We start from the raw sequence: 25,217 nt of genomic DNA, 5'->3' as shown, positions 1-25,217 counted from the left end.
AATAAGAAATATACTCAAAACCTGGATTCATCTTTTTAGTCACATAGCACTACTATTATTCTGAACACTACTGTATTTCTTCCTCTTTGAATGAAAACTCAGATTCTCAGCAACCTACTCATATTTTATATATGTTTTATACACTTCATATATTCATATTCTTGCAGATTTCTGTCCTGCAAAACAAAAGCCAACACTTAAGGAAGTGCGTAAGTAAAACTCTTGTTGCCCCTCAGGCTGGAGTGTGTTCAAGTCAAACGGAATGACTCACAACTCGTGATCCCCCATTCTTGGGAGCAGCAGACCTTGAAAGATCCCCCCCACAGTAATCTCTGTGCAGCTTGTAGTGTTCGATCAGGCTTGGCAATCTTTGGCAGCTTGAGAGGTCACATGACTCCTTGGAATAATTCCTAATTCCACAGTTTTGACTCAGATGACCATGACTAACTTTGTAGTTGTGCAGAAACGGACGAGAAAATATTTTATTCCTTACTTTCTAGGATTTGTACTGTTTTTGTATTGTACAGTTCAGATTGTATCATTCGCTGCGAAAGCAGCTCAGGGGCCCCACTCTGCCAGGGCACGACGGGCTTTAGGTAAGTTGATGCGTCTGAGGTAGTTTGGAGAATTTTTCAGACCCATTTCATGTGTAAATTGTAAATGTCACAGCTCTTTGTGTGTGAAAGATCAGTTGTGCCTCACCGCCTGTGTAACTCTGGGCTTTTATTGGCATGAAACACTTTGTAAAAGTCATTAAGAGTCCAAACACTGGTGCTGATGTTAGAAAACGACACGTCGGTTATTGAGGTTGATTGACACTGATCAGTGTGTCCTGCTGTTTCAGAGAATGAGACAGAGTGTATCTCGCCGCCGTCGTCAGAGTTTCCCGAAGGCTTCTTCACGGTGCAAGAAAGGAAGGATGGAGGGCTCGTTCTTTATTTCATGCTCATTTTCTACATGCTTTTGGCCATTTCATTTGTTTGTGATGATTACTTTCTGCCATCGTTAGAAGTGATCAGTGAGCGTAAGTGATATTTTTTTGTGATGCTGAGGGAGGATTGATGGGGTATTTATGGTGACTCGTTCTCACATGGGATTTCATCGTGATGTTTTTGTGTTCTGAATATAGTGTAACTACAGAAATGTGCAAGATCATTTAATGTGTCTCAGAACTTTTCTTCCTACCGCATATAGAAAAACTCGAACCCATAATGTATTGAGTCGTCAACATCCCGTTTATTTTAGTCAATCAACACACTTCTGGAAACGTTAATACAGTGGCGATTTTTGCTTAGCGGCACCTGGCTAATATGCTTTATTTTGTAATTATTTTGTGTTTATTTACTGTTACTTTCACATGTTCATTCATCTTCTACCGCTTAGTCCAATTAAGGGTTGCAGGGGGCTTGAGCCTATCCCAGCAGCCATAGAGCGCGAGGCGGGGTACACCCAGGGCAGGACACCAGTCTGTCGCAGGGCCACAAACAGACAAACAAACACAGACCCACCCACACACACACACCTACGGATAATTTAAAGATTCCAATCCACCTAACCCGCATGTCTTTGGATGTGGGAGGAAACTGGAGCACCCAGAGGAAACCCACGCAAATACGGGGAGAACATGCAAACTCCACACAGAAAGGCCACGGGAATTCAACCCATGACCTTCTCACTGTGAAGCAATAGTGTTAACCACTAAGCCACCGTACTTTCACGTGTTAGCTCAAAGTCATTCGTCATGGAGGAGCGTGAAAATTTCAGGAATATGACAGTCCTGCAGCTGATAAAATGTATCCCTGTAAGGGCTGTGCATAGTGGCTTAGTGGTTAGCACTGTTGCCTCACAGTGAGAAGGTCATGGGATCGATTCCCACCTGTGGTCTATCTGTGTGGAGTTCGGATGTTCTCCCCGTGCTCCGGGTTCCTCCCACATTTAAAGGCATGCAGGTTAGGTGCATTGAAAACTTTAAATTGTCCATAGGTGTGTGTGCGGGTGTGTGCAGGGTTGTTTGTTTGTCTGTTTGTGGCCCTGCGACAGACTGGTGTCCTGTCCAGAGTGTACTCCCCCTCACGCCCTATGACTGCTGGGATAGGGTCCAGCCCCCCGCAAGCTGATCTTGCATAAGTGATTGACGATGAATGTGTGTGTGTGTGTGTGTGTGTGTGTGTGTGTGTGTGTGTGTGTGTGTGTGTGTGTGTGTGTGTGTGTGTGTGTGTGTGTGTAAGGGCTGTTCTCTGCAGTCGAAAGCTAAGCTGGGAGCTGGTGAATCTTGCATTTATCAGTTTTTGGAGAAGTATGACCACAAAGAGTCAGAGAAAGAAAGTGATGGCAGGTGTGGACAGCAGACAGCTCTGTTTGCAGTCTCAGCGGGAGAACTGCGACGTGGACACGGGACCTGAAACGGCGCCCAGCCGTTCGTGTTAGCAATGTATATGCTTCCCTGTGTATTGACTGTGGATGGACAAATGAAAGAATTAAACACCGTCAGTGGCGGCACCAGGAGATTTTTGTTGGGGGGGCTGAGGGGGGCTGGGGTAAAAGTTGGAGGGTCTCCACAAAATGTCGTCGAAATGAACAATATATAGTAAATTGCTTTATAAATACCAAGGTATATGTTTTAGTCACCCGTGCTCCTCTAAAATGTGGTATCAATGCACACACACATCACTTATAATCACGTGCTTTGTGATCCACAAACACAAATTTCTGATTTGTAACTTGTGTGTGGGTTTTTACAAATAAATGTTTATTTGCAAAACTGAAAATTCTATTTGTGAAGGGTGATTCAGCATTGGTGGATCACCAAACACACGTATTCATCACTTTGCTCAATTACGCAATATTGAGACATTCTCAGCGCAAAACTGCAGTTGAAATCCACAAATATGTCAGTCGCTATTCACATTATTGGCAGAATTATTGGGGGGGCTAAGGGGGAGCTTGGCTCATTATTGGAGGAGCTTAAGAACCCCCAAGCCCCCCCCCCCAGCGCCACCACTGAACACTGTAAATGTGACAATAACTATTGGATGTTTACCATCACGTGGAGCTCGTGCAACTTGTAATTTAATTTCGTTTATTTATAAAGCGCCAAATCTCAACAAAGTTGCCTCAAGATGCTTCACACAAGTAAGATCTAACCTTAGCAACCCCCAGAGCAAGCACACATGCGACAATGTTAAGGAAAAACTCCCTCTGATGATTTGAGGAAGAAACCTCAAGCAGACCAGACTCAAAGGGGTGACCCTCTGCTTGGACCATGCTACCGACACAATTAACAAAACAATTTAAAACTTGGAAGTATCAACAACTTTGTTTCCATACGAGAGGTAAAATCATCCGGAAGCAGATGTGTTTATTACGACTTAGTTTCTGCTTATCCAATTATATTTCAATGTATTTCTAGTTTGTTTTGTTGTTTTTATAAGTTATGCTCACGCTAGATTTCTGAATACACTGCGAGTTACAAAGGAGTCAAAGCCGGAAATACATCTCTAGGCAAAAGAAAATCTAGGAAAAATCATATAGTGCGCCCCCTATGTAAGCACCTATATGCGGTTGGGAGAATTGAAAAGTTGCAAAAAAGTGAATTTTTTTTTCTCAAGCACTCAACTGCATTGTTATTTTTCACTTTCACAAAACACACAATTTCTTTTAGGAGGTCGCCTGCAGTTTATAAGATAAGAACATTGTATTTAATCAGATTTGTACAATCACTTCATTGTTGAATGATCACTGACAAATGTGTTCATGCTGTCATGAACCAGGCAGTGGACCGCCAATGAAGTCATACTCATAAAAATTGAAAATGAGGACTGTAATTTGATGATTGCAGTCATTGCCATCGTTATTCATTATTCATATTATTAGCAGTAGTAGTGTTCCAAGACATGTAACCTATAAAATACGGCCAGTGAATAGATCAACAAATGAATGGCATCAGGGCACTAATTCAGAAACATAATTGTTATAATTTTGTACATGTCCAGATTAAACAGCAGCTGCTCCCATTAGGCATTTCCATCTCACACTGTCCTCTGCGTCTTCTTCTGTCACACTAACTACCCATGCATCCTCCCACAACACATCCATAAACCTCCTATTTGGCCTCAGTCTTCTCCTCCTACATGGTGGCTCTGTCCTCAGCATCCTTCTCCCTATATACCCTGGATCCCTCCTCTCCACATGTCCAAACCATCTGAGATGAGTCTTTAATCTGGATTTAAATAACTCCACAGAATCAGAAAGCAGACTGAATTGATATATGTTTATATTTACGTGATCTTTAAAAAAAAACATATATCAATGTCAAATACTTACACTTCTTATAGACACAAGATTTAAGAGCATCTTTGAGTTCTTGTGTGGGTATTGTTGGTGGTGTTTTACAATTTCACTTTTACTCTAGCGTAGGACCCGTCATTGGTTATACTTTCTTTATAACCTATTGCGTATACTTTCAGAAGGTGGATAAATAATATATCTGTTCAGCATAATGTAATCAAATCCATGTGTTGGTGATAATTGCTATTATTGTGGTTTGTTGCATTGTATGAACTGTGTTTATTGTGTGTTTCTGTTGTCTGTTTCAGGTCTGGGATTATCTCAAGATGTAGCGGGAGCTACATTTATGGCAGCAGGGAGTTCTGCACCTGAACTTGTCACAGCGTTTCTGGGTAATTAGTATAGTGTGGTAACTATTTGTAATGATGCAGTATTAAGGCATTTTGGATCTGGTTACTGCAAGTCAACAATGTGACAATATATCATGATTCTACAATATAAATGACAATATTCGATGAGGAGGGCAAGTTCAGGATTAACTGAGTCAGTCAGTGAATCTGCAAAATATCTAACACTGTAAAAGCAACTGCAATATTTAGTTCAGGGATATTGTGGGACTTTTAGCTACGGTTAAGGACCAGTGGACCTCTGATTTTGTTATCTTGTTGGCATCTTTTAGTCTGTGCAAACAATCAAACATGCAAACCAACTAACAGGTTAATTTTAAGATTTAACGTAAGGATTTCTTTTGTCATGATAGAAAAGTAAAGCTGCGTGCACTGCTGCCTGTGTGTCACTTTTACTATGATTATGTTATGATGATATTACCAGTTATCAAGTTGTTCACCAATGAATATGGATTTTTGAAGAAAACCATACACTACTTGATAATGATTTTATCATATACCTATAAATGATAAATGTTGTATGGTTTTCTGAAGGGTGTAAAAAGCCATATTCATTGGTGAACAACTTGATAACGATTTTATCATATACAGTGGTCCCTCGTTTATCGCGGGAGTTACGTTCTAAAAATAACCCGCGATAGGCGGAATCCGCGAAGTAGTCAGCGTTATTTTTTACAATTATTATAGATGTTTTAAGGCTGTAAAACCCCTCACTACACACTTTATACACTTTTCTCAAACAGGCATTAACATTTTCTCACTTTTCTCTCCTGTGTAACACTCAAAGTTCAAACCTTAGTAGAAAAAAAAAGAGAACGTTTTCCTATAAATAATTATGATGGCTTTTAGAACTAACAAATTTAATTTTAACGATCAACCTACAAGGTTGGACACGTAAGAAATTATTAATAGTGACTCACCAGTATTTCACAGTTCCTCTGACTGCGTCTCTTCGTCAAGGCGCCGTTCCGCTGTCCGGATTGGCTGATTACTTGGTTGGTATGAAAAATATTACCCATCCACGAAAAGGGTGTATTGTTATTTATTCTTTAGTGTTTTATCCAATCATATTGGCGTATCATTTATAGGTATATGATAATATATAGTATTGTAGTAGCACAGCATTACATCAACAGCACATCCAATTCACTTGTGTACAAATAAAAGTTACTAGTTGCTACTTGCGCGGACGGCACAACTCCTTTGCCTTCAGACGATTTTCTTTGATTCCTCTCTGATTCGATCGTTTCCCGGCATACTCGGGAGAGAAACAAACACATGTGGGACACGTGGGTTTTTCCGTTTGACATTGTAAGATGAATCTGCTTTCTCACAGCTGAGATGTGCATGTGTTTATATGTTAGGTGTGTTTGTGACAAAGGGAGACATTGGCGTCAGTACCATAGTGGGATCTGCCGTCTACAATCTCCTCGGAATCTGTGCTGCATGTGGACTCTTGGCCTCTGTGGTACGTATTTATACTTTTCACTTTCCATCTTCCTGTAGCATCACCTTTATTTGATTGAATCGGAAGGACGGCTGTGAACATTGTACCACACGACGAGCTATAAACTTATTTTTGTTGCTTTTATCAGGCGGGGCATCTGACCTGTTGGCCCCTGTTCAGGGACTGCCTGGCATACGGTATTAGTGTCGCAGCTGTAATTAGCATCATCGCTGATAACAAGGTGTACTGGTAAGTGTGTGTGCGCACACACATGTACATGCTTGAAGGCTGTTTAGCTGCAGGGTGCATGTCCAAACCAAAGTTTAGTACAGGTGGTTATTGTGTTTGTGTAACAAAAACAGAACATCAACCAAGCAGCTCTATTTTACTCAATCGTGACTCTGTAAATGTAAAAAAAAAAATGGCAATAGTAGGAATAAGCATTTATGAAACATTTCCACACTGTAAAACTATTGGAAAACTATTTTTATTAATATCAGATGGAATCACAATTTGCAGTTAGATTTTTTTTTATCTCTTTGTCGTTTTTAGGATGAAACAGCACACCGATTCAACTATGTACATAGAGATAATAGTAAAAACAAACTAATTCAATACAAACATTTAAGCATAAAGAAAATGTAATCTGTTAATAATGTTTAAAATGTTTTAAGTTTAAAATGTAACGTGTCAGAGATGTAATCTACTAAATAATGGTCATAATTATGAAATAAGTCAGTGGCATGTGACAAGTCAAAGAAATGCAATCTGTTAAATAATGACGCTGGATATTGAAAGATTGTATTGTAAAAAGGGGCAGAAAACATAAGACTTGTTCTTCTCTCTGCTCCTTTTCATTCAGGTGATTTGTGATGCTTTATTTCTGCTTTTCTGTTTTGTTTTTTTTCTTTTAAATGAATGAAATAAATATTAAAGAAAGAAAGAAAAAACTATTATAGAGGACTTATTTATACAATAAATAATAATCAAAGGGAGAGCAAAATTTAAAAAGAACAGGTGGCATCCTGGCTCATAAGACAGAGTGCGGATATACATAGAAGCATCTGTCAGAGGGCAATCAGTCAGTGTGTGAATAATCAAGTTACTCCTTTTGGCAAGGTTTGTAAGGTGAGTAGATAGGTCAAAAATGTTATATACCACAGGTAAAATAAGTACTGAACACAGCGACATTTTCTCAGTACATATATTTCTAAAGGTGCTATTGGCATGACATTTTCACCAGATGTTGGTAACAATGCACGTAATACCCACATAAAAATAAATCAAACCACAGATGTCCATAAATTATGTGCAATAATGTGAAATGGTACAGGGAAAAAGTATTGGACACCTAAAGAAAAGGAGGTGCAAAAAGACATGGAAAACCAAGACACCAGCTGAAATCTATCAGTAATTAGAATGCAATCCTGCCCCTTATCAGTGCAAATTAATATCAGCTGGTTTAGTCCCAAATGATGACCTATGGCCTATAAAAAGGTGTCTCATAACCAAGGTGTCACACAAGAAACAACCTATGATGGGTAAACACAAAGAGCTTGCTAGTTACACTTTGTGCCCTTGGTGCTCACGGCCAATGGATGGGTGTCCCACATTGGTAAATTCAAATGTTGGCAGGTATGCAGATAACCAATCTTCTGTGAAAATTATCTGAAAAATAATTCAGAAACTGAAAAAGTTGAAAAAAATAAAATAAATCTAACACCACCACACCAAAAACTTTGATTCAAGTGCATGAAATAAATGCATACTCCTGACATTTGATCATATCTACTTTAGCTTAAGAAAAGTCACTTCTAACAGGACTTTGAGCTTGAAAATTTTTTCCAAGGTGAAATTGTCTGGAATGAGAAACTACTCTTGGCGGAGGCTGCTCTAGTTGGAGTAAGCAGTTGAAGATGAGTGAATGGCATTTTGTAAAACATTTACCATGTGTTTACAGAGTGTTAATCTTCTTAAGTACTCAAACACTTTGAGGCAGCTGATTAGTACCGCCAATAAATTAACTTAAATCATTTTTAAAAACCTACAGTTATTCAAATTACAATAACTGAATAAAATTGGATATATATACTGATATGGAGGGGATTAAACACACAAAGTAAATAGTAGTTTCTTTTATGTTGTGGCTTTTAATATCTTCAAGTACACTGTGTGGATTGTGTTGTGTGGGCCGCTGAAGAGGAGGTACTGCTGGCCCACCACCAGAGGGCGCCCTGCCTGAAGTGCGGGCTTCAGGCACGAGAGGGCACTGCCACCTCACGGGAACAGCCAGGAGTGATAGCTGTCACCATTGGAGGTAATTTCCTCAGCCTTAATCTGTGCCGTATCGCACGTAATCATTGTCTGATTCTCTACAGGAGTTCCTGGTAGCTTATGTCAGCTGGAGGCTGAGCTGGTCGCGGACGACAGGGTGACAAGCTGCACTCTTCCCGACCCGTGAAGACAAGCGTCTGTATCAGATCTGTAGAAAGACTGTATTCGTATTTGCGGAGTTGGAGGTGTAATTCCCACCTGCATTATCTGAACAGGGGGCGTAAATGAACGGACAATAGATGAGCCAAAAATACAACACTTTACTGTTGTGAAATGTGCACAACGAAATACAGACAAATGCAGAATTTGGATTATAGTCAAATGTACAAAGGTGACGTGTGGCCAGGCTCGAGGATAGGAGACGTCCGTCCAGAGAAGAGCCGGATCCCACACGATTTCCACTGCCACCGAACCCAGAGGATACTGGAGCCGCCAAGTCCGGAGTCCCCAGGTGGCCACCGTCTCCGGCTGTCGGATGTGGTACTGCTGGCAGGAAACAAAAACAGAAAACGAGGTGAGTGTGGTGACACTCAGCAACTCCTCGCACACGGTTCAGATAATGCAGGTGGGAATTACACCTCCAACTCCGCAAATACGATGTGTAAAAAGCCATATTCATTGGTGAACAACTTGATAACGATTTTATCATATACAGTGGTCCCTCGTTTATCACGGGAGTTACAGTCTAAAAATAACCCGCGATAGGCGAAATCCGCGAAGTAGTCAGCGTTATTTTTTACAATTATTATAGATGTTTTAAGGCTGTAAAACCCCTCACTACACACTTTATACACTTTTCTCAAACAGGCATTAACATTTTCTCACTTTTCTCTCCTGTGTAAACACTCAAAGTTCAAACCTTAGTAGAAAAAAATAGAACGTTTTCCTATAAATAATTATGATGGCTTTTAGAACTAACAAATTTAAACGATCAACCTACAAGGTTGGACACGTAAGAAATTATTACTAGTGACTCACCAGTATTTCACAGTTCCTCTGACTGCGTCTCTTCGTCGTGGCGCCGCTCCGCTGTCCGGATTGGCTGATTACTCGGTTGGTATGAAAAATATTACCCATCCACGAAAAGGGTGTATTGTTATTTATTCTTTAGTGTTTTATCCAATCATATTGGCGTATCATTTATAGGTATATGATAATATATAGTATTGTAGTAGCACAGCATTACATCAACAGCACATCCAATTCACTTGTGTACAAATAAACGTTACTAGTTGCTACTTGCGGGGACGGCACAACTCCTTTGCCTTCAGACGATTTTCTTTGATTCCTCTCTGATTCGATCGTTTCCCGGCATACTTGGGAGAGAAACAAACACATGTGGGACACGTGGGTTTTTCCGTTTGACATTGTCAATCAATCAATCAATTTTTTTATATAGCGCCAAATCACAACAAACAGTTGCCCCAAGGCGCTTTATATTGTAAGGCAAGGCCATACAATAATTATGTAAAACCCCAATGGTCAAAACGACCCCCTGTGAGCAAGTACTTGGCTACAGTGGGAAGGAAAAACTCCCTTTTAACAGGAAGAAACCTCCAGCAGAACCAGGCTCAGGGAGGGCAGTCTTCTGCTGGGACTGGTTGGGGCTGAGGGAGAGAACCATTCATTGTAAGATGAATCTGCTTTCTCACAGCTGAGATGTGCATGTGTTTATGTGTTAGGTGTGTTTGTGACAATATTTCGTTGTGCACATTTCACAACAGTAAAGTGTTGTATTTTTGGCTCATCTATTGTCCGTTCATTTACGCCCTCTGTCGTGGGTCCGTGTCACTACACTTTCCCAACAGGATATCTCGGCCAACGTCATGGATTCCGAGGGGCATCAACCATCGAGTGAACAACCAATGGAAGAGCAGGGTGCACAGGCGCCAGCAGGAGGCGTGGTAGGTGAGTTGCAGCAAATCCTCACCGCCTTCACTGCTCGGTTAGATTTAATGACCGAACAGAACGTCATACTCAGTCGTAGGATGGAGGCTCTCATCGCTCAGGTGGAAACGCGCACAGGGCGCAGCTGCAGCTCCTCCTCCTGCTGTCCTGGTGCCAAATACAGACATTCCACTGGTCGTTCAACGAACTCCCCCCCCCCCCCCCCCCCCCCCCCCCCCCGTCCCCTGAAGCATTCATAAGTCCCCCGGAACTGTACGGAGGCTGTGTGGAGACATGCGCTAACTTCTTAATGCAGTGTTCGCTCGTCTTTGCACAGCGTCCTGTCATGTATGCGTCAGAATCCAGCCGGGTGGCTTATGTCATCAATTTGCTTCGAGGTGAGGCACGCGCCTGGGCTACGGCGCTTTGGGAGCAGAATTCATGGCTCCTAACGACATATTCTGGGTTTGTGAGGGAGTTCAGAACAGTTTTTTATCCCTCAAAGAGAGGCGAGACCGCTTCAACAGTGCTGCTGTCTTTGAGACAGGGGCGTCGGAGTGCAGCCGAGTATGCGGTCGACTTCTGCATCGCGGCTGCGAGGTCCGGCTGGAATACTGCTGCACTCCGCGCCGCCTTCATAAACGGACTGTCATCGGTCCTGAAGGAGCATCTGGTGGCTAAGGATGAGCCGCGGGATTTGGACGGGCTTATCGATCTAGTTATACGATTGGACAATTGGTTAGAAGAACGCCATCGGGAGTGAGACGAAGGACGTGGCCGGGCATGCGCCGTCCCTCTCCCTTCCAAGTCCGAAAAAGTTCCGCCCTCCCCACGCTTCACAGCCTCAGTGCTCCGTGCAACAACAGCTCCCCCTGCTGACGATGCTATGGACACGAGCAGGGCTAAATTTAGAGCTTCCAATAAACAGAGGACACTGGCCGGTGGGGATTGCTTTATCTGCGGCTCGAGCGAGCATCAGCAGATGGTTAAACACCAACTCCCGCTCTTAGAAACTGGGCTAAGAGTGGGCCAGGAAATTCACGTGGGACACACACGCATTTCTGCACGGCTCCCAGTTATGATCCTGAGTGGGGATCTAACCCTTCAAGCCCAAGCACTGGTGGACTGGGGTCGGCTGGGGTCGGCAAGGGAAGTAGGACTCCCTCTAGTGGCGCTCCCTTCACCACTGAAGGTACGGGCGCTAGATGGCACCCTTCTTCCCTTAATTACACACAAGACACAACCAGTAACTCTGGTAGTGTCTGGGAATCATCGGGAGGAGATAGAGTTTTATGTAACTCCTTCTACCTCCCGTGTAATTTTGGGCTTCCCATGGATGATAAAACACAATCCCCGGATTGATTGGCCATCTGGGGTTGTGGCTCAGTGGAGCGAAACCTGTCACCGGGAGTGTTTAGGATCCTCAGTTCCCCCCGGTTTGACTGCTAATGACGAGGTTAAAGTCCCCCCAATCTGACGGCGGTGCCTGAAGAGTACCACGATCTTGCTGATGTTTTCAGCAAAGATCTGGCACTCACTCTTCCCCCTCACCTGCCGTACGATTGTGCCATTGATTTGATCCCGGGCGTTGAGTACCCGTCCAGCAGGCTGTACAACCTCTCACGTCCTGAACACGAATCAATGGAGACCTACATCCGGGACTCGTTAGCTGCCGGGCTGATCCGGAACTCCACCTCCCCAATGGGTGCTGGTTTCTTTTTTATGGGCAAGAAAGACGGCGGACTCCGTCCATGCATTGATTACAGAGGGCTGAATGAGATCACGGTTCGCAACCGATACACTCTGCCCCTGTTAGATTCAGTGTTCACGCCCCTGCATGGAGCCCAAATCTTCACCAAACTTGATCTTAGGAATGCGTATCACCTGGTTCGGATCCGGAAGGGAGACGAGTGGAAGACGGCATTCAACACCCTGTTAGGTCATTTTGAGTACCTGGTCATGCCGTTCGGCCTCACTAACGCCCCCGCGACGTTTCAGGCTTTGGTAAATGACGTATTGCGGGACTTCCTGCACCAATTCGTCTTTGTGTATCTAGACGATATACTCATCTTTTCCCCCGATCCTGAGACCCATGTCCAGCATGTACGTCAGGTCCTGCAGTGGTTGTTGGAGAACTGGCTGTTTGTGAAGGGCGAGAAGTGCGAGTTCCACCGCACTTCTTTCTCCTTCCTGGGGTTTATCATCTCCTTCAACTGCGTCGCCCCTGATCCGGCCAAGGTTGCGGCGGTGAGAGATTGGCCCCAACCCACAAGCCGTGGAAGCTGCAACAGTTCCTCGGCTTTGCAAACTTTTATAGGAGGTTCATTAAGGGATATAGTCAGGTAGTTAGTCCCCTGACAGCCCTGACCTCCTCTAAAGTCCCTTTCACCTGGTTGGACTGGTGCGAGGCCGCGTTTCGGGAGTTGAAACATTGGTTTTCGACTGCACCAGTTCTGGTGCAGCCCGATCCTAGCCGCCAGTTTGTGGTTGAAGTGGATGCCGCTGACTCAGGGATAGGAGCTGTGCTGTCCCACAGCGGGGAGTCCGACAAGGTTCTCCACCCATGTGCCTATTTTTCACGCAGGTTGACCCCGGCTGAACGGAACTATGACATGGGCAATCGGGAACTCCTCACGGTGAAAGAGGCTCTTGAGGAGTGGAGACATCTGTTGGAGGGAGCTGCGGTACCATTCACGGTTTTCACGGACCATCGGAACCTGGAGTATATCAGGACCGCCAAGCGGCTGAACCCCAGTCAAGCCCGCTGGTCATTGTTCTTCAGGCATTTTGACTTCCAGATCACCTACCGCCCCGGGACCAAGAATCAAAGATCGGACGCCTTGTCCCGGGTTCACGAAGACGAAGTCAAAACAGAGTTGTCGGATCCGCAAAAGTCCATCATTCCTGAGTCCACTATCGTGGCTACCCTCACCTGGGACGTGGAGAAGACCGTCTGGGAGGCCCTGGCATGGAGCCCGGACCTAGGAACGGGCCCGAAGAACCGCCTCTACGTCCCGTCAGAGGCCAGAGCTGCAGTCCTGGACTTCTGTCATGGTTCCAAGCTCTCCTGTCACCCAGGGGTGCGAAGGACCGTGGCAGTGGTCCGGCAGCGCTTCTGGTGGTGTCTATGGAAGCCGACATCCGGGATTATGTCCAGGCCTGTACCATCTGTGCCAGCGGCAAGGCTGATCATCACAGAGCACAAGGACTCCTCCAGCCGTTACCTCTGCCTCATCGCCCCTGGTCCCACATCGGCCTGGACTTTGTCACAGGCCTCCCGCCGTCCCAGAGCATGACGACCATCCTCACGGTAGTCGACCGATTCTCCAAGGCGGACCACTTCGTGGCCCTCCCGAAGCTCCCAACAGCCCAGGAGACAGCTGACCTCCTGGTCCACCACGTCGTGCATCTGCATGGGATACCAACTGACATTGTCTCGGATTGTGGTCCTCAGTTCTCCTCACAGGTCTGGAGGAGTTTCTGCAGAGAACTGGGGGCCACCGTGAGCCTCTCATCCGGGTATCACCCACAGACGAATGGACAGGCAGAGCGGGCCAACCAGGAACTTGAACAGACCCTCCGCTGTGTGACGTCTGTGCACCCGATGGCCTGGAGTGACCATCTGGCCTGGATCGAGTATGCACATAACAGCCAGGTGTCTTCTGCCACCGGCCTCTCCCCGTTTGAGGTGTGTCTGGGGTACCAGCCCCCATTGTTTCCCGTGGTGGAGGGAGAGATCGGTGTGCCCTCGGTCCAGGCCCACCTGCGAAGATGCCGTCGGGTGTGGCACACCGCCCGTTCTGCCTTGTTGAAGCCCGGACAAGGGCTAAGGCCCATGCAGACCGCCGGCGTTCCCCGGCCCCTGCATACCAGCCCGGGCAGGAAGTGTGGTTATCTACAAAGGACATTCCTCTCCAGGTGGACTCCCTGAAACTGAAGGACAGGTACATTGGCCCCTTCAAGATCCTCAAAGTCCTCAGTCCAGCCGCAGTGAAGCTCCAACTCCCAGCTTCACTGCGGATCCACCCAGTATTCTACGTCTCCAGACTCAAACCACACCACACCTCACCCCTCTGTGCTCCCGGACCAGCGCCGCCTCCTGCCCGGATCATCGACGGGGAGCCGGCTTGGACGGTGCACCGGCTCCTGGACATCCGTCGAAAGGGCCGGGGGTTCCAGTACTTGGAAGGGGTATGGACCTGAGGAATGCTCCTGGGTGAAGAGGAGCTTCATCCTGGACCCGGCCCTCCTGGCCGACTTCTACACACGACACCCCCACAAGCCTGGTCGGGTGCCAGGAGGCGCCCGTTGAGGGGGGGGTCCTGTTGTGTGGGCCGCTGAAGAGGAGGTACTGCTGGCCCACCACCAGAGGGCGCCCTGCTTGAAGTGCGGGCTTCAGGCACGAGAGGGCGCTGCCGCCTCACGGGAACAGCCGGGAGTGACAGCTGTCACTCATCAACTCATGACAGCTGTCACCTATCTCCACATCATCAACCACTCCATAAAGGCCGGACGACATCTCCACCCCGCTGCCGAGATATCGCCTACCATTGGAGGTAATTTCCTCAGGCTTAATCTGTGCCGTATGGCACGTAATCGTTGTCTGATTCTCTACAGGAGTTCCTGGTAGCTTGTGTCAGCTGGAGGCTGAGCTGGTCGCGGACGACAGGGTGACAAGCCGCACCCTTCCCAACCCGTGAAGACAAGCGTCTATATCAGATCTGTAGAAAGACTGTGTTCGTATTTGTGGAGGTGGAGGTGTAATTCCCACCTGCATTATCTGAACTGTGTGCGAGGAGTTGCTGAGTGTCACCACACTCACTTCGTTTTCTGTTTTTGTTTCCTGCCAGCAGTACCAGATCTGACAGCCAGAGATGGTGGCCACCTGGGGACTCCAGACTTGGCGGCTCCAGTATCCTCCGGGTTCGGTGGCAGTGGAAATCGTGTGGGATCCGGCTCTTCTCTGGACAGACGTCTCCTATCCTCGAGCCTGGCCACCTTTGTCGTCACCTTTGTACATTTGACTATAATCCAAATTCTGCATTTGTCTGTATTTCGTTGTGCACATTTCACAACAGTAAAGTGTTGTATTTTTGGCTCATCTATTGTCTGTTCATTTATGCCCCCTGTCGTGGGTCCGTGTCACTACACTTTCCCAACAGATTGGTGGTAATCCATCTGAGCCCACCTCACTGAAGCTAAAGGGCTGCGCGTAGAGCTGCACAAGTCTCATTGCTAGTGTACCACCATTTCTATCATCATTGTAAGATTTTGTTGTTGTTGTTTGCTTGTTTGTTTGTTTGTTTTTCCTGAGTTTGCTGGTGGGAAGTGTTGACACTTTGGACACAAAACCACAAAACCTTTGATTTCTGAGTGCAACATATTTGGTAGTGTTTATAAAATAGGTAAAGACATTTTTCAGGGGTGGTAATAAATTATGCAAAGTTTCTATAATGATTTGGAATGGCGTGTGAGTCCAGAATGTAATTGTCTATTGTGCACTGTTGTTTTGTAATATATCATTCCACAGAGACGGCTCTCACTAAAGTGCTGAATGATCTTCTGCTTACAATGGATTCGGACACTACTACAGTTCTGGTGCTGTTAGATCTCAGTGCTGCATTTGATACAGTCAGACAGATCATCATATTCTACTTGATAGACTGGAAAATCATTTTGAGATTACAGGGAGTGCCCTTGCATGGCCGACGTCGTACTTGACCAGTCGTTCTCACTGTTTTCTACAGTAACACTATCTCTAACCTTAGTGACATGAAATTTGGAGTTCCACAGGGGTCTGTCTTAGGCCCCCTGCTTTTCTCCCTTTATATAGCACCCCTTGGGCACATATTGCGGCGTTTTGGGATTACCTTTCACTGCTATGCTAATGATACTCAGTTATACATGCCGCTAACTGCTGGTCATCTCATTCACATAAAATCCTTAGAAGAGTGCCTTGCATCAGTGAGAAGTTGGATGTCTAGAAACTGCCTACTTTTAAACTCTGATAAGACTGAAATTATGGTTCTAGGTCCAGTGAGACATCGGCATCAGTTTGATCAGTTAACACTTAGCCTCGGCTCGTGTGTCATACATCACACTGACAAAGTGCGGAACCTTGGGGTAATTTTTGATTCTACATTGTCTTTTGACCTCCACATTGGAAATATTACGAGGACTGCTTTCTTCCACCTGCGAAATATAGCAAAGATTTGTCCCATCTTGTCTATGGCTGCTGTCTATTTCAGTTTCAATTTCAATTTATTTTCATTTATATAGCGCCAAATCACAACAGAGTTGCCTCATAGCACTTCACACAGGTAAGATCTAACCTTACCAACCCCTAGAGCAACAGTGGTAAGGAAAAACTCCCTCTGAGGAAGAAACCTCAAGCAGACCAGACTCAAAGTCTGAAGGTCACAGAGCTTTCTCTTATTGTGCCCCTGTTCTGTGGAATAATCTCCCTGCGTCAATAAACAGTCAGATTCTGTGGAGACTTTCAAGTCCAGACTTAAGACACACTTATTTTCCCTTTCATATGGCTACCATACTGGTATAGTTTTGTTTTACGCTTTTTACTCTTTTAATTCATTTTATTAGGAAACAGAGCGGGCCACGGCCTCAACTTTACCTAAATTCTGGGTCTTTTAGTGAAGCTTAGGGATAGCGGCCGGCGATCACCTTAGTATTTCCTGTTTTTCTTGTTGTTTAATTTAATTTAATTTCTAATATTTAATTTATGTCTGTAGCATGGCCCAAGCAGAAGGTCACCCCTTTGAGTCTGGTCTGCTTGAGGTTTCTTCCTCAGAGGAAGTTTTTCCTTACCACTGCTGCTCTGGGGGTTAGTAAGGTTAGACCTTACTTGTGTGAAGTACCTTAATTCATTTTAATAGGAAATGGAGCGGGCTGCGGCCTCAACTTTATCTAAATTCTGGGTCTTTTGGTGAAGCTTAGGGCTAGTGACTCAGACTCAGACTCACTTTTATTGTCACTCGACCCTGACAGGCAGAACGAAATGCAGTTTCTCCAGGTCTTGGTGCAGTTAAGTGGGACATTTTTTTTAACCTAACCTATTGTATAAACCTTTGCAATATAAACTTTTGCAATGTACAATATGCGCACCCCTGTGGCCTTAGAATATATATACAAGGCACGTCGGCAGCAGTGTTAGAGTATTAAGAAGGTGACAATGTGCATGTAGTGCAATGTTCACAGTTTGGTGGTGAATGTTGAACTGTTCAACAGTCTGACAGTATTCGGGTAGAAGCTGTTTTTCAGTCTGGACGTTTTTGCCCGGATGCTGCACAGCCTCCTTCCAGAGGGAAGGGGTGTGAACAGACTGTGCACAGGGTGGGTGGAGGCTCGGAGGATGCAGGTGGCTTTGTTGAGGATGAGGATGTTGTCTCTGCACCACCGTGTCAGGTTCTCCACTTCTCACCTGTACGCTGTCTCGTCCCCTTGGCTAATGAGGCCGATCACTGCTGTATCATCTGCAAACTTAATAACAAGATTATTCTTGTGCTGGGCTCTGCAGTCGAAGGTCATCAATGTGTACAGCAGTGGACTGAGCACACAACCCTGGGGTGAGCCAGTGTTCAGGATGATGGTGGAGGATGAGGTGGTGTTGATCCTGACACTCTGTGGCCTCCCAGTCAGGAAGTCCAGGATCCAGTCGCACAGTGCTGAGGGGGCTCCTAGTTCAGCCAGCTTGGAAACCAGTTTCTGTGGGATGATGGTGTTGAACGCAGAAGTGAAGTCCAGGAACAGCAGCCTTGCATAGGAGTCCTTGTTCTCTGTGTGGGAGGGTTTTGCCTGTATGCGTACTGGTGATAATCTACAGTCACATTGATGGTCTGCTTCAGGCGCCTCATCACCAGCCATTCAAAGAACTTTGTGGTGATGGTGGTGAGTGCAACTGGCCTGTAGTCTTGGCCTGCAAATGCTTTTTTGCATTTGCGCAATAGCTCTAAAATTAGAAAGGTCTTGTCCCAGAGTGATGCTGAAAAACTAATTCATGCATTTATTTCCTCTAGGCTGGACTATTGTAATTCATTATTATCAGGTTGTCCTAAAAGTTCCCTGAAAAGCCTTCAGTTAATTCAAAATGCTGCAGCTAGAGTGCTAACAGGGACTAGAAGGAGAGAGCATATCTCACCCATATTGGCCTCTCTTCATTGGCTTCCTGTTAATTCTAGAATAGAATTTAAAATTCTTCTTCTTACTTATAAGGTTTTGAATAATCAGGTCCCATCTTATCTTAGGGACCTCATAGTACCATATCACCCCAATAGAGCGCTCAGACTGCAGGCTTACTTGTAGTTCCTAGGGTTTGTAAGAGTAGAATGGGAGGCAGAGCCTTCAGCTTTCAGGCTCCTCTCCTGTGGAACCAGCTCCCAATTCAGATCAGGGAGACAGACACCCTCTCTACTTTTAAGATTAGGCTTAAAACTTTCCTTTTTGCTAAAGCTTATAGTTAGGGCTGGATCAGGTGACCCTGAACCATCCCTTAGTTATGCTGCTATAGACTTAGACTACTGGGGGGTTCCCATGATGCACTGAGTGTTTCTTTCTCTTTTTGCTCTGTATGCACCACTCTGCATTTAATCATTAGTGATTGATCTCTGCTCCCCTCCACAGCATGTCTTTTTCCTGGTTCTCTCCCTCAGCCCCAACCAGTCCTAGCAGAAGACGGCCCCTCCCTGAGCCTGGTTCTGCTGGAGGTTTCTTCCTGTTAAAAGGGAGTTTTTCCTTCCCACTGTTGCCAAGTGCTTGCTCACAGGGGGTCGTTTTGACCGTTGGGGTTTTTCCGTAATTATTGTATGGCCTTGCCTTACAATATAAAGCGCCTTGGGGCAACTGTTTGTTGTGATTTGGCGCTATATAAATAAAATTGATTTGATTTGATTTGTAGTCGTTGAGGCAGGATGGTGCAGAGGTCTTTGGCACAGGGATTATCCTTGATGTCTTAAGGCACGACGGAACTCTGGCTTGGGACAGAGAGGTGTTGAATATATCGGCCAGAACCTCAGACAGCTGGTGTGCACAGTCTTTAAGGACCCTCCCTGGTATTCCGTCAGGGCCCGGGGCCTTTTGGGGGTTGATCCTCTGCAGTTCCTCACCTCAGCTGTAGTGATGTTGCTGACTGAGGGGTCTTTGGGGGAGGGAGGGACTCGGGAGGGGGTGGTGGTGTTGGATGCCTCAAAACACGCATAAAAGGTGTTCAGAGTGTCCGGGAGCGCTGGGTCTGCAGAGCACTGTGCTACATTGTTTTTGTAGTCCATGATGCATTTGATGCCCCTCCACGTGCTCCGTGGGGCGTTAGATTGGAGGTGGCCTTGAACCTTGAGGGCATACGTGGACTTAGCTCTTTTTATTCCCACCGACAGGCTCCTTCTGGCTGCTCTGAGTGCTGTTGCATTGCTTTCTTTGCATGCAGCATCACGAATGTTCAGCAGGGAGCGCACCTTTCCGGTCATCCAGGGTTTCTGGTTTGGCCTGATGGTGATGGTCTTGGAGGTGGTCACATTGTCTATGCAGCTACGGATGTAGTAGTGCACAGTCGATGAGTATTCCTCCAGGTCCACATTGCTCCCTGTTGTTGCAGCCGCTCTGAACATTTGCTAATCGGTGGTCTCAAAGCAGTCTTGAAGCATGGACACAGCACCAGTTGGCCACACAGAGATGGTCTTTGTGATGGTGTCCCTGCTTTTCGACACTGGACTGTAAGCAGGAAGCATGAGGAGTGAGATGTCCAGCATGTTTTCCCCTTATGTGGCGATGTTTACATGCTGGTGGAATTTGGGGAGAATATCTTGCAGGTTTACGTGGTTGAAGTCCCCTGTTACTACATACAGCGCATCTGGATGTTTATTTTGATGCAAGCTGATGGAGTTATGTAGCTGCTTCAGAGCGTCGTTAGCATTAGCTCGTGGGGGGACATAGATGGTCACAATAAACACTGCTGTAAATTCCCGTGGCAGATAGTGAGGGGCATTTTACTGTCAGATATTCTACAGCTTCAGAGCAGTTTGTGCACCAACCTTTGTTAATGTAGATGCTCAGCCCTCCTCCTCTGGTTTTACCGGAGTGCTGATGGTCTCTGTCCGCACGGAAGAGTATCCACTCGTGTAGCTCAAAGACAGACTCCAGCATGGTGTTGTTGAGCCACGTCTCCGTCAGAACATAAACACTGCAGCTCCGCATGTCCCGCTGATGTAATCTCAGTTGTAGCAAGTCCATTTTGTTATCCAGTGCACGGACGTTGGATAGAAACAGTGACAGCATAGCAGGTCTTCCGCCATTAGCTTTTATCCTGTTTAGCAGACCTCTGCGTTTTTCCCATTTTCGCCCGCGTGCGCAGCGCTTCCTCTTGGGTCTGAGCCGGCTCCAGCTGCAACTCGCTGTCAGGATCGGCAATCTGCCGAGCGATGCCTTTAGGTCTGGGTGGATTCGGACATGACGGCAGTTGTTGTTTAGCTCAAGCAAATCTTTGGAGCTGTATTTTATGCTCGTTGTGTTACTTGGAACACTACAGCTGCTAACACTGCTAAAACTACTATTTTTACTAAGGACTACACCGGGAGCTAGAGAAGCCGCTGCGTCGATGCACGCCACCATCTTATCTATCTAGTGGCCAGCAATCACCTTAGTATTTCTTCTGCTTTTCTTGTTGCTTAATACTAACAAATTATACTGTATTTGTTGTCTTTCTGATGCTTGATTCTGCTTTTTTTCTCTTTTCTCTCTGTTTGAGGTGCAGTTCCATCCAGAGATGGGTGTGGGATCTGTTCCGGAAACCATCCTGTGCACCGGCAACATTTCCTGTATGTTCGTTTTGTGAATTGTTTTGTAATTCATGTCTGTAGCATGGCCCAAGCAGAGGGTCACCCCTTTGAGTCTGGTCTGCTTAGGGTTTCTTCCTCAGAGGGAGTTTTTCCTTACCACTGCTGCTATGGGGGTTAGTAAGGTTAGACCTTACTTGTGTGAAGCGCCTTGAGGCAACTCTGTTGTAATTTGGCGCTATATAAATGAAAATAAATAGAAATTGATTCCAACATTACATGCTATATATATATATAAAATAGCATACTGAAATGTAACCCAAGGATTGTTAAAACAGCTCAACACTGAAAACAACAAAAAACACCTGCTGCCTGCTGTTCCACCCTAAAACCTGCTCTTAGTCTATTTCTATGTTAAGAGGTTTTGGCATTATGGAGAGTGATGTTGTTGGCAGTCACCTTGCTTCTTACACACTTGATGCCCTGCACCTGGGTTAGTGCATGAAACAGAGTGCAGATACAGAAGTGTGCATTGTCATGAATCACACTATCTAATTTGGTCACACTTAGAATGCTAGACTGTGGCCGATATGTTTGACACAGATTCATATAAATAATTTCTTTGTGATTCAACGATGCTATAATATAAGGTTGTCTGTGTGGCTTTGTCAGTTGATCATTTGCATCAAAAATTTTATCATTGACTATCACACAACCTGTCCACCATGTTTAGTTGAGATTGGCCCCAAACCTTTATGACTTTGAATTTGACCTTGCAATGTTACTGAAGGGCAAAGCTTCACTTTCCCCACATTTTTTATGTTACAGCCTTCATCTAAAATGATTTTTTTTTCCTCAGAATTCTATACACAATACCCCATAATGACAATGTAAAAAATTTTTTGGAGGTTTTTGCAGATTTATTAAAAATTTTAAAACTAAGACATTACGTGTACGTAAGTATTCACACCCTTTACCATGAAGCTTAAAACTTAGCTGAGGTACATCCTGTTTCCACTGATCATACTTAACTGGAGTTCACCTGGTGTAATTTTTTTTTTTTTTTTGCCAGCTTGCACTCGACTGAGACGGAAGCACTTTTCTCTTCTCCCTCCCTCCTTATCTTTCCTGCTTCTGTGGCGTGTTGTCTGTGAGGCTGCAGCTTTGCTCTTCTGGAAAACGACAAAAATGGATCTGTTAAAGTGGTCTCTGAACGCAATTGACACTATTTTTTCTACAAGACATTCGGGGGCGGAGGACCCAACCTGTCCTGCCGGGACGCATGTGATGGGTTACATGATGGACTCGCAGGTCATGTGCCTTTACACGCTTTCTGTGGAGGACGTCGAAGATGTGTACATATTGGTGGTGACTGGCTTTCTGCTGTGTGGAGCGGGCACTATGCTGGTTTAACGGAAAATCAAGAAAGTGGAAGCAGCTTTGATTGGTCCTTCCAGGCTGCCCTACATGATTGATTCGATTGGGAAGGCAGTGGCTACGCAGCATTGGAAAACATCTAGAATAGAATCGCAGCCCTGGAAACCCACTCTGACCGTCTGTGAAGACCACATTCTACATTCAGATGCATTGAGAGCCACTCTGTTCTCAGAACTGTGGAATCTTTCAGGCGTCTGCTAATCTGGCTATTCATTTGGCTTCCCCAAATACAGCTGCACTTCAAGGTCGCTGTGATAAAACCTCCTCAGAAGATCAACACTTAAGCCTCGCTCCCTGGTCTTCCCCCCTCCCCTCAGCTTCTCCAGCTCTGACGTTGACTGTGCTCAGGACTGCTCAGGACTGCTTAGGGCTGCCCCTCCCCCTCCAGGATTGTCGGACAAGGCCATGACGGCGCCAAACAGGCTGCCTCCGGAGTGTTCTGATAAACTGGACCTTTTCATATCTCGGTTGTCATCCTGTGTCCTTGTTTTTGTCTGTGTGATTATTGTTTTTCTGTGCTGATGGGGATTTTTTTCCTCATTGCTGCTGTGTAATGCAGCGGCTATGAGGGGTTTTTTTTCTCCTTTTCCCTCGTGTTTTGCTTTTCATATATATGTTTATGTACCGGGCCAGCCTATGTGTTGTGTGTTGTGTGTGTGTGTTGTTTGTTATAGGTCGGTGTTGGTTTGCTCAGCCCTGCTGTTGACCAAGGCAGGGATGTACATCTGGAGCTGGTCCCCGGGCGCCTAATGGCGACTTCTGCTCCTACTGGCAATTAGGCTGGGTTAAATGCAGTAGACACATTTCATTGTGCAGGGAACATGTTCTTCTGTGCATATGACAATAAAATTCCTTTGAATCCTTGAAATTCAGTTGATTGGACATGATTTGACACGGCACACTTCTGTCTACATATAAGGTCCCACGGTTGACAGTGCATGTCAGAGCACAAATCAAGTATGAAGTCAAAGGAATTGTCTGTAGACCTCTGAGACAGGATTGTCTCAAGACACAAATTTGGGGAAGGGCAGAGAAACAAACAAAAAAAATTATGTTGTCATTATGGGGTGTTGTTAGTAGAATTTTGAGGGGAAAAATGAATTTACTCCATTTTGGAATAAGGCTATAACATAACAAAATGTAGAAAAAGTGAAGTGCTGTAAATACTTTCTGGATGCACCAAATGATGATCAAGAGAAATGCTGTATATGATGTCATATAAGTGATTTTAAGAATAAATATAGGTGTATTTTCAACATATTCCTAAAAATAGCCTGTCTAAATCTCACCTATGTACTGTACTGTATAGGCTGGCCATAAATCATAAAGTTTTTAAATCAATGACTACAAGCACAGCAGCAAAAAAAAAAAAAATTGAAGCAGGGCAATTTTAGAACTGCAAATCTAATTTAAAAATTGGTATCTGAGGAACTCACCTCTACATGTGTGCAGGTACGATGCTGCCTGTCTGCTGTTGGTCTACAGCGTCTACATCGTTGTTCTGTGCTTCGACCTTCGCATCAGTGAGTTTGTCCTGAGGAAGCTGAGCCCGTGCTGCACGTGCCTGAGCACCGGGTCCGAGGAGCACACTGAGAAGCAGCCTCTGACAGGCTGGAAGGATGACACCACACTGCGGGTCCACAGCTTCTCCAGAACAGACAGCGGGATTTTCCAAGAGGACTCCGGATACTCTCACCTCTCCCTCAGCCTGCATGGCTTAAACGAGATTCCAGAAGGTACAAGGTGCACCATAAATGGAAATACTTTACACAAGTTTGCCAGCATGTGTTTGACCTTTCTGACCCATGATGATGGGACACCTACACACATTTGTCTGCTGCTTCACAGACCACGAAAGTGTGTTTGCTGTCCCGGAGAATGACCTGAAAAGGATCCTCTGGGTTCTGTCTCTGCCCGTCATCCTTCTACTGTTCCTGACCGTCCCTGATTGCAGGAGAAGGTTCTGGAAGCAGTGGTTCATGATAACCTTCTTCATGTCAGCTGTCTGGATCTCCGGTTTCACATATGTGCTGGTGTGGATGGTCACTGTCGTGGGTGAGAGCAATGCTGTTCTCAATATACACTCAACAAAAATATAAACGCAACACTTTTGGTTTTGCTCCCATTTTGTATGAGATGAACTCAAATATCTAAAACTTTTTCCACATACACAATATCACCATTTCCCTCAAATATTGTTCACAAACCAGTCTAAATTTGATAGTGAGCACTTCTCCTTTGCTGAGATAATCCATCCCACCTCACAGGTGTGCCATACCAAGATGCTGATTAGACACCATGATTAGTGCACAGGTGTGCCTTAGACTGTCCACAATAAAAGGCCACTCTGAAAGGTGCAGTTTTGTTTTATTGGGGGGGGTACCAGTCAGTATCTGGTGTGACCACCATTTGCCTCATGCAGTGCAACACATCTCCTTCGCATAGAGTTGATCAGGTTGTCAATTGTGGTCTGTGGAATGTTGGTCCACTCCTCTTCAATGGCTGTGCAAAGTTGCTGGATATTGGCAGGAACTGGTACATGCTGTCATATACGCCGGTCCAGAGCATCCCAAATATGCTCAATGGGTGACATGTCCGGTGAGTATGCCGACCATGCAAGAACTGGGACATTTTCAG

General features: G+C 45.4%; 1 protein-coding gene across 1 annotated transcript in view; it reads left to right on the top strand.

The window, feature by feature from the left end:
• The first annotated feature begins 368 nt into the window (after positions 1 to 368).
• Positions 369 to 25,217, top strand: part of slc24a5 (solute carrier family 24 member 5) — a 31,118-nt gene continuing 6,269 nt past the window's right edge. The window contains exons 1-7 of the mRNA XM_034194249.1: positions 369 to 596; positions 845 to 1,024; positions 4,596 to 4,679; positions 6,059 to 6,162; positions 6,290 to 6,390; positions 24,033 to 24,316; positions 24,429 to 24,635. Of these exons, the coding sequence (XP_034050140.1) occupies positions 434 to 596; positions 845 to 1,024; positions 4,596 to 4,679; positions 6,059 to 6,162; positions 6,290 to 6,390; positions 24,033 to 24,316; positions 24,429 to 24,635 (1,123 nt within the window). The 5' untranslated portion in view covers positions 369 to 433. The remainder of the gene's footprint in view (positions 597 to 844; positions 1,025 to 4,595; positions 4,680 to 6,058; positions 6,163 to 6,289; positions 6,391 to 24,032; positions 24,317 to 24,428; positions 24,636 to 25,217) is intronic.

Source organism: Thalassophryne amazonica, chromosome 2, assembly GCF_902500255.1.
Source record: "Thalassophryne amazonica chromosome 2, fThaAma1.1, whole genome shotgun sequence".
Taxonomy (NCBI): Eukaryota; Metazoa; Chordata; class Actinopteri; order Batrachoidiformes; family Batrachoididae; genus Thalassophryne; species Thalassophryne amazonica.
This window is presented reverse-complemented; position numbering and strand designations above follow the sequence as displayed.